This window comes from Eleginops maclovinus, chromosome 20 (assembly GCF_036324505.1).
Source record: "Eleginops maclovinus isolate JMC-PN-2008 ecotype Puerto Natales chromosome 20, JC_Emac_rtc_rv5, whole genome shotgun sequence".
Classification (NCBI taxonomy): Eukaryota; Metazoa; Chordata; class Actinopteri; order Perciformes; family Eleginopidae; genus Eleginops; species Eleginops maclovinus.
Genome location: NC_086368.1, coordinates 30,760,992 through 30,776,943, shown reverse-complemented (window position 1 = coordinate 30,776,943; position 15,952 = coordinate 30,760,992). Strand labels below are relative to the sequence as shown.

Genomic DNA, 15,952 nt, shown 5'->3' with positions numbered 1-15,952 from the left:
TAGATTTTAAGATAGTGAATAAGCTGATTTATTAGGAAATGGAAAATGTTTTGACTTCAGAAGGTTTCTGTAATATCTGGGAACAAGACAAACCAAGTTGATGAAAGCCATATGTTTAATACCATTTAATCCAAAGTGATTTTGACTTTATTCTTATTCTCAGTTTAAAACTGAAGCAGCATTTACATCAACAACGAAATACATATACAGTATATACATGGTAAACACAACATATGAAACCTTTACATGAATACTCTTACATATTTAAACCCAGTGATATGAATCCAACATATTATTAGTGAATACAAAATCAGTCACGTATCCTAAATGTCCTCCTGTTCGTCACACTATTCACCTCATGTTTCTCTGGGGCTCTTCCACACTGCGGTTTTATGTGTTGGTAGTTCCGTTTAAAGTGTAACTGCTCTTACTTCGCACAGCGTCACCAGCGTTATCATCCTTGACCTGACAGAGAAACCCTTTATCAAACATTTTAGCTTTTTTCCCACAATCTTCAAATGTTAGTTTTTCTGAAAATCTGAACATTTTGACTTTTGCCAAAATCTTAAAATGTGTTCTTCTCGTAGCTCCTCATCAGAGCATCTGCACCTCCAGACTCTACAGCGTTATTAAACACGTCCTCAGATCAGATTTACTGTCTCATGTCCTCCTGCAGTCTCTCCCAGAGGATGCTGTGAAACCATCCCCTCAGAGCAGCTGAGGATCACCTCTGGTAAACTCAGTTTATAAAGGGGCGGGGCTACATGACGTGAATATGTCCTCCTATATCTCCACCTATATGTCCTCCTTTCTGTCCTCCTGCCTGTCCTCTTGTCTGTCCACCAGGTAGTATTGGTGTGTCTGCAGGTGTTTGTACAGGAAGCAGTACTTTTGAACCCGTTGGACTCGGGGCAGGATGAAGTTCTGAGTGAAGGTCTCTCTGCTCAGAGCGACCCGACCCTCTGCAGCCAGAACACTGTTCACAAAGCTCAGGCAGAAAGACAGGCAGTTATGGTGCTCCTCGTCAAACCTGAGAGACAGACAGGTGAGACAGAGACAGGGGAGAAACAGACAGGTGAGACAGACAGGAGAGAGAGAGACAGGAGAGAGACAGTTGAGGTGGTCCCGTACCTGTGCCAGGCGGGGTCCCAGCTGGGCCCCTCAGAGTGATTCTGCAGGTACTGGTCCCACTGGTTCAGCAGGTGGAACATGTCGGGCCGGACCAGAGGAACGCTGACACAGCGCTCCCACCCACTGTGATCTCTGACCACTCCTGCACAAGTATAGTTATATACAACTCCTACACACACACACACACACACACACACACACACACACACACACACACACACACACACACACACACACAGTGTTACTGAGAGCGGTATAGCAGGTGTTGGCTGACCTCTGACCCTGGGTCTTACCTGCAGTGTTTGAGATGCCAGTGTGTAGATCTGACGTCCCATCGAACTCTCTGAGGAGTAAACACACACATACACACACACACACACACACACACACACACACACACACACACACACACACACACACACACACACACACACACACACACACACAGGTTGGACACAGTAATACCTGTGTGTGTGTGCCGGTGTGTGTACCTGTGTGTATACCTGCTGGTGTTGTTGTGAGCAGGAGCCACCAGGAGGCAGCAGGAGGTTTTGTGAGCGTTGCTGAAAGGTGAGGGCAGGCTGACCGGCGCCTCCTGTAGGCGGCTCCCCCTCAGATCCTCCCCACAGCTCGGACACTCCCCCGGCACCGAGAGACAGAAGATCTGCTTCTGACAGTGAGCCAGACGGACCACAGGCGGGTCCATCTCCTTCAGCAGACCACACTTGAATTATATCACACTGTTCCAACACACAGGTGACTCTGTGCTTCACAAACACATGGACCACCCATCTCCCCCTTCCATGATAACCAGTAAGAGTAACACTTAAAGGGTTTATAAAGACAACTTAATACCAACACACACACAAAATAAATAAAGACCAAATAAGAATAAAATAAGAATACAACGGGAATGAAATAGGAATAGCACTAATACAATATTCACTAAATAAAATGAGTAAAGAACAAGGAAAAAATGAATGAAATTCGAAAAAAAAGAAAAAAGATTTGAATAAAAATAAGAATAAACACAATACACCAATGCTGTCTGCCGCCCCCAGGTCTGCTGTAATACCACACAGACCCCTCTTTGTTTTCACTTTGGTTGTGATTAAAAGTCCAGAAGACTTGAGGGACCAGAGGGCTCGTAGGTTAAAAAGCAAGTCCCATAGAAAGCCAAGACCATTGAGGGCTTTAAAAACCAGTAACAGTATTTTAAAGTTGATTCTGTAACTCACAGAGACTTTAAAGCTTCTCCTGTGACTCCTGTCTCCTTTCTTCTCCTCCGCTCCTCTCGTCTGTGTGTTCCTGTCTCACCTGGTCGCTCGGTGACAGCCTATCAGATGACATCATGGCGGCCCCTCGGCCTATCAGGTTGCAGCAGCCTCGGTCTGAGCAGGTGACCTTAGGACTGAGTCGTCGTCGTCACGGAAAAGACTCAGAGAGAAAGATAAAACACATGTCTGAATAAAGACTCACTAACTAAACACATGTCTGAATAAAGACTCACTAACTAAACACATGTCTGAATAAAGACTCACTAACTAAACACATGTCTGAATAAAGACTCACTAACTAAACACATGTCTGACTAACAAACTAACAGGATTAAATGAAACCCTGATCTGGAAACATCGGGACCATGTGAATGTGGTTTAGAGGAAACAGGTGATCGGACATGAAGACAAACAGAGACACACTGAACAAACAATATGGGGAGGGGGTTGTTCAATCTCAAGAACCTATTAGTTTTGACGAGGATACAAATAAAGCCTTACGCTTTCCCCCGATCGCTGCTCCACACTCCGGTACAGCAGGAGGCGGTGAAGCACCGGGACCGTTAAGGCCGGCCGTCATTAAACCAAAAGGAGGAGGAAGGTCAGTCGGACCAGTTAGAGCGCAACACCGCTGCAGCCGTTAGCATCCGAAGCTAAGAGCGAGGAGGAAGATGAGCACCAAACAGGTGACCTGCAGGTGAGCCTGGCACCTGTGTGTCTCTCCCCTTTCCGCCTATACGTCTGTATGTCTTTCTGTCTCTCTCTCACCCGTCTGTCTGTCTGTCTATTAGCCTAGTGCTACTGTTTTTAGCCGTTAGCTCGTGTTCTGTCTGAAGGTTGAGTTTTATATATAATTGTGATTTTTGCCTCTTGTGAAAAACCATTCAAACCTTTAAACCTTAAGGTACAACTAAACTAGTCCTCGGTTCTCTTCTGACCCTTCACAGCTAAAAAAGAAGTCCATTTTAATATCATGAATGAGAAGATTTCAATAAATGCTCCTTCTGTAATTCAGAAATCCAAAAATCAAACCATCTTTTCTTTTCCTGCTCTGTAGCTCACACATTATGGGATGCTTTCCAGTATTGGTTATCTTATAATGACAAAGACATGTTTATATACAATTCTGCCTTCAGAATTAATAATGTGATTTTAGCAAAATGTAATACAACAAATGTCTCTTTCTGAAAATGTCTTTTTTGCTTTTCTTGATGACAAAAGTTTAAAAAGCCCAACGATTTGACACGTTTCTAAACACCCTGCCTCCTGTTTTCTGCACAAAAGGCCTCAGTGTTGAATGAACCAGAATCAGAAATCCTTGGTAATAAACGTGAAATATTTTATATTATCAGGGGTATTCCAGTCTGTGTTGGGGGGGGGGCGTGGTGGTTGTACAGCCTGGCTTTGTTTTGTTAGAAAGCTGGTGATCAAAGTTGCTGATGTCACTTCCTGTGTTCAGGTATTTCCTGCATGGCGTGTGCAGAGAGGGCAGCCGCTGCCTGTTCTCCCATGACCCCAACACCAGCAAACCCTCCACCATCTGCAAGTTCTACCAGAGGGGGGTCTGCGCCTACGGGGAGCGCTGCAGGTACCGTCCACCCATCATGCATCCATCCTGTGCAGCTGGAGATCTGTTCATACGTGACGTCATCACTTTCTGTTTGCAGGTATGACCACATCAAATCGTCCAGAGTGGGAGGGGCTCCAGAGGAGCCACCAGGTGTGGGAGGAGCTGGGGGCGGGGCTTCAGTCGGAGTGGGAAGGAAGCCACTGGTGCTCAGAGACAGAGGTAACACCCCCTTATATATTCATCACTATTACCATATAGACCCCCCCCCCCCCCCCAGCAGCATACCTACAGTTGTTAATCCTGTCTCTCCACCTGTCTGTCTCTCAGTGCTGGCTGTAGACAGTATGTATGGGGGTCCAGCAGACAGAGGGGGGTCAGAGGTAACAGCACCCCCCCACTCGTATGTGGCAGCCATCAGGACGGGTCTGGAGGCTTCAGCCGAGGAACCAGGTGAGAGGATATCCTGGCTCCTGATTGGCTGCTGGCTGTCTGTGAGGTGTTTTGTTTTTAATGCTCATCTGTGCTCTCTTGCAGCCATCCCCCCAGTGGGCGGGGCTTACCACGACCCCCGCCAGCTGTGTCCCTACGCCGCCGCGGGACACTGTTACTATGGAGACAGCTGCACGTACCTGCATGGCGACCTGTGTGAGGTGTGCAGGCTGCAGGTGCTGCACCCCCACGACCCCGAGCAGAGGAGAGCGCACGAGAAGGTGTGCACGCTCCCCAACCATCAATATACTGTCACCTGTCTACCTGTCTGTCTGTCTCTCACCTGTGCCTATCTCTCACCTGTTTTCCTATCTCTTACCTGTCTGCCTGTCTCTTACCTGTCTGTCTGTCTCTCACCTATCTATCTGTCTGTCTGTCTGTCTGTCTCTCACCTGTCTGTCTGTCTGTCTGTCTGTCTGTCTGTCTGTCTCTCACCTGTCTGCCTGTCTCTCACCTGTCTGTCTGCAGGTATGTCTGCTGAACTTTGAGGCTGACATGGAGAAGGCGTTTGCAGCCCAGCTGAGTCAGGACAAGGTTCTCTACTTCCTGTTCTTTATATTACTGACTGATCTGATTGGCTCTTCATCCTGCTGACTGATCTGATTGGCTCTTCATCCTGCTGACTGATCTGATTGGCTCTTCATCCCGCTGACTGATCTGATTGGCTCTTCATCCTGCTGATTGATACCCTGATGATTATTGATGTTAACATTAACCGTGTTGTGGTGCAGGTGTGCTCCATCTGCATGGAGCTGGTGGTGCAGAAGCTGAACCCGTGTGAGCGGAGGTTTGGCATCCTGTCGTCCTGCTGCCACACTTTCTGTCTGAGCTGCATCCGTCAGTGGCGCTGCACCCGCAGCTTCAGCAACAGCATCATCAAGTGAGAGGACTCATAAATATAGATACACTCAAAGATGAAGAGGGTGTCAAATGGAGCGTCAGACGGCAGAGATAGCTTTGTTTTTACGGAGCTCTGACGTCACGTTGTTGTTTGTGTTTTGATGTCATTTGTTTCTCTCCCTGTCTCGCTCCCTGTCTGTCTGTCTGTCTGTCTGTCTGTCTGTCTGTCTGTCTGTCTGTCTGTCTGTCTGTCTGTCTGTCTGTCTGTCTGTCTGTCTGTCTGTCTGTCTGTCTGTCTGTCTGTCTGTCTGTCTCGCTGTCTGTCTGTCTGTCTGTCTGTCTGTGTCTCTCCGTGTCTGTCTGTCAGGTCGTGTCCTGAGTGCCGTGTGGTCTCGGAGTTTGTGATCCCCTCTGTGTTCTGGGTGGAGGATCAGGAGGAGAAGGATCACCTGATCGAGCTCTTTAAGTCTGGAGTCAGGTGAGTGTGTCATTCAATTCAAATAACTTTATTGGCATGACCATAAACAAACATTATGATTTATCATCTTCGTTATGACTGTTGTTTATTATCGTTGTTTATTATCGTTGTTTATTATCGTTGTTTATTATCGTTGTTTATTATCGTTATGACTGTTGTTTGTTATTGTTGTTTGTTATCGTTATGACTGTTGTTTGTTATCGTTGTTTGTTATTGTTGTTTGTTATCGGTGTTTGTTATTGTTGTTAGTTATCGTTATGACTGTTTGTTATTGTTGTTTATTATCGTTGTTTGTTATCGTTATGACTGTTTGTTATTGTTGTTTGTTATCGTTGTTTGTTATCGTTATGACTGTTTGTTATCGTTATGACTGTTGTTTGTTATTGTTGTTTGTTATCGTTATGACTGTTGTTTATTATCGTTGTTTGTTATCGTTATGACTGTTGTTTGTTATTGTTGTTTATTATCGTTGTTTGTTATCGTTATGACTGTTGTTTGTTATTGTTGTTTGTTATCGTTATGACTGTTGTTTGTTATTGTTGTTTGTTATTGTTGTTTGTTATCGGTGTTTGTTATTGTTGTTAGTTATCGTTATGACTGTTGTTTGTTATTGTTGTTTGTTATCGTTATGACTGTTGTTTGTTATCGTTATGACTGTTGTTTGTTATTGTTGTTTATTATCGTTATGACTGTTGTTTGTTATTGTTGTTTGTTATCGTTATGACTGTTGTTTGTTATCGTTGTTTATTATCGTTATGACTGTTGTTTGTTATTGTTGTTTGTTATCGTTATGACTGTTGTTTGTTATCGTTGTTTATTATCGTTATGACTGTTGTTTGTTATTGTTGTTTATTATCGTTATGACTGTTGTTTGTTATTGTTGTTTGTTATCGTTATGACTGTTGTTTGTTATCGTTGTTTATTATCGTTATGACTGTTGTTTGTTATCGTTATGACTGTTGTTTGTTATTGTTGTTTGTTATCGTTATGACTGTTGTTTGTTATTGTTGTTTGTTATCGTTATGACTGTTGTTTGTTATCGTTATGACTGTTGTTTGTTATTGTTGTTTGTTATCGTTATGACTGTTGTTTGTTATCGTTATGACTGTTGTTTGTTATCGTTATGACTGTTGTTTGTTATCGTTATGACTGTTGTTTGTTATTGTTGTTTGTTATCGTTATGACTGTTGTTTGTTATCGTTATGACTGTTGTTTGTTATCGTTATGACTGTTGTTTGTTATTGTTATGACTGTTGTTTGTTATTGTTGTTTGTTATCGTTATGACTGTTGTTTGTTATCGTTAGTTTGTTATCGTTATGACTGTTGTTTGTTATTGTTGTTTGTTATTGTTGTGACTGTTGTTTGTTATTGTTTGTGTCAGTAACAGAGGTGCTCATGATGCTGTCAGTAATAATACTGTTTCCTGTCTGTAGTAAGAAGTCCTGTAAGTACTTCGACCAGGGTCGGGGGTGCTGTCCCTTCGGGGGGAAGTGTCTGTACCTGCATGCCTTCCCCGACGGCACCCGGGCCGAGCCGGACCGACCCCGCAAACAGCTGGGCTCCGAGGGCAGCGTGCGGGTCAGTGAAACTCAGTTGTAGTCCTTCAGCTGCTGGGATTTGGAGTTTCTCGAGCGTGGCCCTTTAATGCATAGTGCTATTATGGGATGGATAGAGTCTGCGTAGTGCTATTATGGGATGGATAGAGTCTGCGTAGTGCTATTATGGGATGGATAGAGTCTGCGTAGTGTTATTATGGGATGGATAGAGTCTGCGTAGTGCTATTATGGGATGGATAGAGTCTGCGTAGTGCTATTATGGGATGATAGAGTCTGCGTAGTGTAGTGCTATTATGGGATGGATAGAGTCTGCGTAGTGCTATTATGGGATGGATAGAGTCTGCGTAGTGCTATTATGGGATGGATAGAGTCTGCGTAGTGCTATTATGGGACGGATAGAGTCTGCGTAGTGTTATTATGGGACGGATAGAGTCTGCGTAGTGCTATTATGGGATGGATAGAGTCTGCGTAGTGCTATTATGCGTTACTGATCACATTTATACAGGAACCCTCCCGCCCCTGTTTGTAGTCCTGCAGCTGCTGGGATTTGTAGTTTCTAAAGTCTGTCTGTCTATCAGTTCATGAACAGCGTCCGTCTGTGGGACTTCATCGAGGAGCGCGAGCAGCGAGACCCCCCCGACATCTCCGAGCTGAGGGACCTGTTCATGCAGATGTCTGGGCCAGGAAGGGAGTCCGAGGAACCCCCTCCCTCTGTAACACACTGAGGACCCTCCCCACCCGTAACACACTGAGGACCCTCCCCACCCGTAACACACTGAGGACGACCCCATCGTAACACTATAAGGACCCCCACCCCCCCCCGTAACACACTGAAAACATGGATTCTTGGGAAATAAATCAGGGTAAAGATAAATGCTGAACGATGAGTCTGAGGAGCCGTTTTTATTTATTGTGTAAATAATAAATCCAGTTTGTTCTTTCTCAGAAACTCTTTATTAAAACTCTGAAAGCAATCAACGTAGATCTCCTCCACAGTAATAACGCGTGTGTTATAGCCTGAAACTCTGGGACCGTACCAACATTAAATACCATGTGTGTATTCCTCTCATCTGCATTATTAAAAATACGTTTTAAAGTCCTAAACATTTCTGGACATTCGATCATACATCACAACACAACAGCCTTTAAAGACGATGGTGTGTAGTGTCTTTAAAGGGAAGGTAAACTTGTGCCACCGTGGCAAAAGTGTGAATTCAGGGTTTTCAGAATAAAGTCAGATTTTTGACGTCTTCAGAAAAAAAGCCAGAATTCAATGATTTTCTGAAATAATCGAAATGTTTTAGAAACAAGAATTTTTGAAAAAAAGCTGAATTTCGAGAAAAACTCAGATTTGAGAGATTAGAGAATGGTCCCGGGTTGAAAGACGTTTCTCCTTCCTCTCTTAATCAACACCTGTTCACCTGTCCTGAATTAAAGGGCCAAAACCGCGCCTACAGGTTGGGTCCCTATTAGTGTAATAATCGATAATTAGAATAAAAACATCGCAGCCCGAAAAAAGATCAGCATAAAAAAAATCACAATATTTCACTTTCAGGGAAGTTTCCAAAATGGCTTCAACACGCCCCCAACTGAACAAGCAGCCCCCCTACGGGTACACTGGAGTACTGCAGGGGGTCCGTGAGGTCCTCTATAATGTTTAATGAAATTCAAAAGTCGACCTTTAGAATTTTTTTTAGAAATGTGGAAAACTCAGATATTTTAAGAAATAAGTTAAAATTTAGAAAAATAATCAGACATTTAGAAAAAATGGGGAAGAAGTCAGAATTTAGAGAAAAATATCTGAAGTTTGAAAATAAAATGAAAAGAACAAAAAGTGTGGATTTTTAAATGAAGATGAACTGAACCTCATGAAGAAGGACTTAGAATGGTGGGAAAATAGCGAGACTTTTAAAAGTTGACAATTGAAAAAAAAGCATTTTTGGGGGAAAAAGTCTGAATTCTGAGGAAATATTTGGAAATTCTAAAAAGTCGAAATCTGGAGAAAAAATCTGAAGTTTGCAAAGAGACAGAGGGCCTGGAAAAGGTGTAGGAGCTGCAGTCTCCTCCTAGCCTGGTCCTACCAGACTCTCGTACTACATTTCATTTGTACAGAGAGTCTGGGCTCTCCTGAAGGCGGGCACTCTGTAGAAGTTTAACACTATTGGATCTGCCCAGTGCCACTCTGGATCTGCCATAACCAATCGCTAACGTTTGGTCGGGACGTATCCTCCTTCACCACTAACGGAACGAGCTGGAAAATCTAACTTTTCCCGAACCCCGTGGGGAGGAGGGCCACAACATCATGGCCTCCAATAAAACTCAAACACTGTTTTTGCTCCGGCTTTAACTTCTGGATATTCGGCAGCGTTGCCACAACGGACCGAATGGCTTCTCTCGCTTCTCTCTCCGCCCCATCGCTGAACTGCAACTCAAACTCACGCACGACCTCAACGCCATGGTTCTCAGTCACTCCCTCTGTTCGTTGTTTGGACCGGTAAAGATTGGCCGCAGAAAACCCACGGATATACCTTAGGAGGGTGGAGCCATAGTCTCCCCCCCTCAGAAGGATAAAGACCCTCAGTGAAGCTCCAGCCTCTGACTGAACAGCGGATTAAAGGGTCAGTTCAGAGCAGCTGATGTCTCCGGGTTACTGCAGGGTGTCAGCACTGGTTTCCATGAATTCAGAGATGGTGTGAACATGTGGAGTGCAGCTTTAAGAGTTTCTCAGTCACAGGTTTCAACGAATCAGACTCTGATGGAGCAGCTGGACCTCTATAGAGGCGGGTTCCCTTCAGGGGGTTCCTTTCTGACACTTCTATTCAAACATTATCGAAGAAAGTTTGGGAAGTAAGTAAAGATCACTGGTTCCAAACCTTGTTTGTCTCGGGTCCCCTGAGCTGGTTCTGTCAGAAGCCCCTCACCCCTCTGAGATGATTCTACTCTTCTTGAGCTGGTTCTGTCAGAAGCCCCTCACCCCTCTGAAATGATTCTCCTCTTCTTGAGCTGGTTCTGTCAGAAGCCCCTCACCCCTCTGTGATGATTCTACTCTTCTTGAGCTGGTTCTGTCAGAAGCCCCTCACCCCTCTGAGATGATTCTCCTCTTCTTGAGCTGGTTCTGTCAGAAGCCCCTCACCCCTCTGAGATGATTCTCCTCTTCTTGAGCTGGTTCTATCAGAAGCCCCTCACCCCTCTGAGATGATTCTCCTCTTCTTGAGCTGGTTCTGTCAGAAGCCCCTCACCCCTCTGTGATGATTCTCCTCTTCTTGAGCTGGTTCTATCAGAAGCCCCTCACCCCTCTGAGATGATTCTACTCTTCTTGAGCTGGTTCTGTCAGAAGCCCCTCACCCCTCTGTGATGATTCTCCTCTTCTTGAGCTGGTTCTATCAGAAGCCCCTCACCCCTCTGAGATGATTCTCCTCCTCTTCTTGAGCTGGTTCTGTCAGAAGCCCCTCACCCCTCTGAGATGATTCTCCTCCTCTTGAGCTGGTTCTGTCAGAAGCCCCTCACCCCTCTGTGATTCTCCTCTTCTTGAGCTGGTTCTATCAGAAGCCCCTCACCCCTCGGAGATGATTCTCCTCCTCTTCTCTCGGAGTAAAGCCTTTGTATTCGTAGTGAGCCCAGCTGCTCCTTAGAGGAACATCACCTGTAATACCTGTGCAGTGGGTGTACAGGTGTGTGTACAGGTGTGTGTACAGGTGTGTGTACAGGTGTGTGTACAGGTGTGTGTACAGGTGTGTGTACAGGTTGTGTACAGTATACATATATATATGTATTTATTTGGATGTACTTTTACTCCTCTGGATTGAGCGGCGCAGCTGTGGTCTCTGAATCACAGAATATAAATGCAGAATACTCCCAACAACACTCTGGTCCTCTGGATTAATATCTACACATAATTCACGTTCTCTTTGTTATGAATCAGAGTAACGCTGGTAGTATTCTCCTTTCTATTATTACTGCACACTTTAACTGCTTAGTTTATGCTAATATTTAAATGATGCTTTTAAATTTGTATTTCACATTTTAGTAATGGGAGGATGAAGCCCTCTATATTACTCACACACATGCACAGCAGGTGTCCGGTGCCTTGCTCAAGGGCACCACACCAGGGCTGTTTTCAAGTCTGTTCGGGGACTTGAACCGGCGAACCTACGATTCCCAGTCCAAGCCCCTACTGACTGAGCCACTGCTGGATAATGAAACATAAGTTCATTTGAACCACTTCTGTTTATTTAGACACATTTTTCTTTTCTTTTCTTGTGCTTCTATACTTTCTGACTATGTGCTAAAAAAGGTGAATACAGCTTTGACCATTTATTTGAAATGATTGGATTAACTGTATTTAATCTTGGGTTAAAATCCCTGCTTCTGAAGCCTGGCAGGTAGTTCCATAACTCTGTTTCTTTTCTTTCTTTCACTTGTTAAAATGTGAATATTAATGTAAATAAACATTGATTTTATTGTTTAGAAATGTTCAAATCTGGACTAGAATCTAAACTGAAACGTATCTGGAGCTGATGAATGATTGGCTGCTCAAACATGCATCGGAGGACTTTATTATTCTGTTTATTTTTGGGATCAAAAACAATGTAATAAAAACAGCTTCAACAAACAGAGCCGCTGAACCCCCTCTCACCATGACCTGCAATCACTTCATCATGCATGGAACATGATATACAAAGCGTGTTGCCTCTAAATAAAAACATGTCTACAACAAGGAGCCAGCAGGAGGCCAGGAGCAGCTCCAGAGGTCAGAGACCCCTTTAACCCCTCAGATATAAAGACCCCGTTCATCTCTCCCTGCTCTCACACACACCGTCAGCCTCTCAGTGTGTGTGTGTGTGTGTGTGTGTGTGTGTGTGTTACGGTCAGGATGTCTCATGTACTTAGCTGATAGCACGTTAGCTCTGAAATATGTACATTATTATTTAGCATTCTTCTCTACAGCTTAAAGAAGGCATGTTGTTGCTTTTGCTTTATTATATTAAATATATATTTAAACGCTTTACAGTTAAATGTCGCTTGCTGTCACTAACCTTGTGTCTCTTTCTGATAACTGATCACTGATCAGACTAAGGACTCCATCAGGTCTGGAGTTTGCTCACACACACCTTCAGTGGTGATACCTTCACTTCCTCCAGACTGCTAATGTATGGAAACATCCTCTCAGTGAAAGTGTGTGTGAAGGTGTGTATGTGTGTGTTAGTGTCAGGATCAGAGAACGACAGCTTTCCTCTGTTCCAGTCCAGATTCACTCTGACCCTCTGGAGCGTCTTCTGCAGGAGGAGAGGAGTGGGTGGATCTGATGAGACCATGCATAATATTTACCTTTATAGAAACTTATTCTCCATAATCCAGACCATATGTCTCCCTTCCTCTGACCAGACTCTGCTAACACACCCAGTGACCAGCCTGTACTGTCTGTAACCTGGACATCCCAGCTGTGAGTCCCTGAGGTAAAGCCCTCAGAGCCCAGGACAGAGCGGTACTGATCAAACCTCTCTGGATTATCAGGAAGTTCCTGTCTCTCTCCTGCTCTCACTCTGGTCAGATCTTCAGACAGGATGAGTTTTGGATGAGCAGTGTTTGGGTCCAGGATGAGAGGAGAGTAGGACACCATGTCCTTCATCTTGCTCCAGATGTTGAAGCTGAGGTTGCCCAGGTGTTTGGTCTGGTCTATCAGAGCCCCTGAGGGCAGCTGTGGAGCCTCCAGCAGGGGGCGCTGCAGCCTCTCCACTGCAGCCTTGTAGTTGTGCAGGAAGGAGACGTCTTCAGCTCTCAGCTCCTCCTCTGTGGCTCTGACTGTGTGTGAAAGAGCTGCTATCTCTCTGCTCACAGCCTGCATCGTCTCCTCCATCATCCTCCTCTTCTGCTCCTCTTCCTCCCTCAGTGCAGCCATCCTGGCCTCCTCTTCCTCTTCTAGAAACTGGTGAAGCTTCTTAAACTGCTCCTTAATCTGCAGCTCTGTGCGTCGGGCCTGGGCCTCCATGTGTCCTGCTGTCTGATCAAACTTCACTTTAACTTCTTCAAAGAGCTTCAGTTTCTCCTGTAAGGGCTGCAGAGACTTCTGGAGCTCCTCTTTGAGATCCTGAGCAGCTTCATCCACGGGTCTGATTCTGTGGTTGGTGTGTGTTTTAGAATCTCTGCAGACGAGACACACTGGCTGCTGATGGTCCAGACAGAAGAGTCTGAGTCTCTCAGAGTGCAGACTGCAGAGAGCCTCTGAAGACCTCTGACCTCTCTCCTGTAAGAAGGCCTCACACAGGTTCTTCAGCACCAGGTTACAGGGGGGTTCTCCTCTTGAAGATCTTCTCATACAAACTGGACACTCTCGTGTTGGTTTCTCTCTCCACCAGTTCTGCAGACAGGCTCTACAGAAGCTGTGGCAGCAGGACAGGAGGACAGGATCTCTAAAGACTTCCTGACAGACCGGACAGCAGAGGTCTTCCTCTAACCTGGAAGCCATGTTGTCTCTGAGTGGAGCTGAAACACAGCAGACAGGAAGTACAGTCAGTCATGGCTCCCCCCTCCTCCCCTGACTTCACTGAAATTCACTTTGAGTGGTGTTTAGAGTCAGACTCACCTTCAGGGTGGGGGGGTCAGCAGGTTGAAGCAGCAGTGTTGTAGCTCCCTCTTTTCTCTCCTGGAGCTGAACTCAGAGGAAGGTGTTAGTTTGGTCTGAAGGTGAATCTGATCGTCTGTCTTTCAGTCCGTGTGTCTCTCTGCAGGGAGGAACAACAACTAACCGGTTACTGGTTTCACTTTCACTTTGAGTCTGTTGGGGGAGGAGCTCTGCTGAATGCTGCTTCCTCTCATGTGACTTAGGGAGAGTCTCAGTCCAAAGTGCAGATTCATTGCTGGATTAAAGGTTGTCCTGCAGGAAGTAAAATATTAACTAAGGTATTGTCAGAGAGCTGTAAGCTAGTATGTACCATAAAACAATATTTTCAAACCAGAACCTTATTTTGTAAACTGCACATCCATTTAAAATGTTCAGACCCACTTATCTCTCCTCTCCTGTCCGCACTGAATCAGAAACTACATTTGTTCAGAGATGGTTTCATTTCTAAGAATTTTAGATGCCATAAAAAACATTAGAATCATAACAATAATAACTGTTGCTCACGCCATCAACTCTCCTAAATCAAGAGTCCAATCGAGTAGTGGTTCTCAAATGGGGTTCCTGGACTCCTATGGGTACGGTGGAGTACTGCAGGAGGTACGTGAGGTTTAGCTTTAATGTTAAAACATCAGTGGTGCATAATTCCTAACTAAGAATAATATGTATAGTCTAATGAATGAAGTTACAAATGTAAATGTAAGCTTGGTAAAAAAACCATTATGTTCCATATTTCCGTAAAGTGCTCACAACATAGCCTACGGTTAGGCCGCGCAAAGATAGTTGGAAATTCGAAAAAGGTCCAAATTTGGAGAAAAAAATCTGAAGTTTGAAAAGGAAATCAAAAGGAAAATGAATCAGGAGACGCAGAAACAGACTGCCTGTAAAAAGGTGCAATAGCTGCAGTGCCCCCCCCCTCCCTCTCTGGAGAAAAAGACCCTCAGTGAAGCCCCAGCCCATGCTCCTCACTGAACAGCTGATTAAAGGATCAGTTCAAAGCAGCTGATGTCTCTCAGGGGTTCTGCGGGATGTCAGCTCTGGTTTCCATGAATTTAGGGATGGATGTGAAATGTAGCCTATAAGTGTCCCCCCCACCCCCCCACCCCGTCACCTCTCCTTACAGTAATCCTATCACAGCTTCTTAACTCCTCACAGCTGACGGCACAGCGCTAACATGCCAACAGGCTAACAGGTTCCCCCCCCCGACCGTCTCTCTGGTACTGGTTCTGGTCCTGGTTCTGTGCTATGAGGCTTCTCTCGGTGGACTAACAGAGCCCTGGGCCCGGGCTGTCAAGCGGGCCAGGCGGTGGTGGGGGGGCCGGAGGGGGGAGAGAATGGGAGCTGCTTACGGGAAGAAGGTGAGTCTGGTTTGTGGAGGAGGGAGGTGTTAAAGATCTGAGAACAGCTGTTAATATTTATATTTATAAAAAACACGTTCAGGGTTTCAGGCTCAGAGGAGTAAAGCTACCGAGTACTTTTACTCAGGAACAAGATCTGAGTACTTCTACTTTTACTCAGGAACAAGATCTGAGTACTTCTACTTTACTCAAGTACAAGATCTGAGTACTTCTACTTTACTCAAGTACAAGACCTGAGTACTTCTACTTTACTCAAGTACAAGACCTGAGTACTTATACTTTACTCAAGTACAAGATCTGAGTACTTCTACTTTACTCAAGTACAAGATCTGAGTACTTCTACTTTTACTCAAGTACAAGATCTGAGTACTTCTACTTTACTCAAGTACAAGATCTGAGTACTTCTACTTTACTCAAGTACAAGACCTGAGTACTTATACTTTACTCAAGTACAAGATCTGAGTACTTCTACTTTACTCAAGTACAAGGCCTGAGTACTTCTACTTTTACTCAAGAACAAGATCTGAGTACTTCTACTTTAACTCAAGAACAAGATCTGAGTACTTCTACTTTACTCAAGTACAAGATCTGAGTACTTCTACTTTAGTCAGGTACAAGACCTGAGTACTTCTA

The 15,952-nt window shown here is 44.8% G+C and overlaps 2 protein-coding genes and 1 pseudogene across 4 annotated transcripts; 1 reads left to right on the top strand and 2 right to left on the bottom strand.

The window, feature by feature from the left end:
* Positions 1 to 97: 97 nt before the first annotated feature.
* Positions 98 to 2,996, bottom strand: LOC134882953 (MKRN2 opposite strand protein-like). 3 transcript variants are annotated; one of them, XM_063910991.1, is made up of 6 exons: positions 2,910 to 2,926; positions 2,370 to 2,568; positions 1,635 to 1,840; positions 1,425 to 1,474; positions 1,132 to 1,300; positions 98 to 1,030 (listed from the first exon to the last, which is right to left on the bottom strand). In XM_063910991.1, the coding sequence occupies exons 3-6, from the start codon at positions 1,835 to 1,837 to the stop codon at positions 796 to 798; spliced, it is 657 nt and encodes a 218-aa protein (XP_063767061.1). In that variant the 5' UTR covers positions 1,838 to 1,840; positions 2,370 to 2,568; positions 2,910 to 2,926; the 3' UTR covers positions 98 to 795. The 3 variants fall into 3 exon arrangements, with proteins under 3 accessions (XP_063767061.1, XP_063767058.1, XP_063767059.1); XM_063910988.1 differs by having other exon boundaries at positions 2,449 to 2,996; XM_063910989.1 differs by having other exon boundaries at positions 2,370 to 2,992.
* On the top strand, positions 2,785 to 8,604 carry mkrn2 (makorin, ring finger protein, 2). The gene is made up of 10 exons (XM_063910973.1): positions 2,785 to 3,105; positions 3,868 to 3,996; positions 4,076 to 4,197; positions 4,306 to 4,428; positions 4,513 to 4,688; positions 4,936 to 5,001; positions 5,199 to 5,347; positions 5,675 to 5,785; positions 7,220 to 7,364; positions 7,921 to 8,604. Exons 1-10 carry the CDS (start codon positions 3,080 to 3,082, stop codon positions 8,065 to 8,067), a joined length of 1,194 nt encoding a protein of 397 aa, XP_063767043.1. The 5' UTR covers positions 2,785 to 3,079; the 3' UTR covers positions 8,068 to 8,604.
* Positions 8,605 to 11,891: 3,287 nt separating this feature from the next.
* LOC134882939 (E3 ubiquitin-protein ligase TRIM39-like) lies at positions 11,892 to 14,091 on the bottom strand (annotated as a pseudogene).
* Positions 14,092 to 15,952: the final 1,861 nt, after the last annotated feature.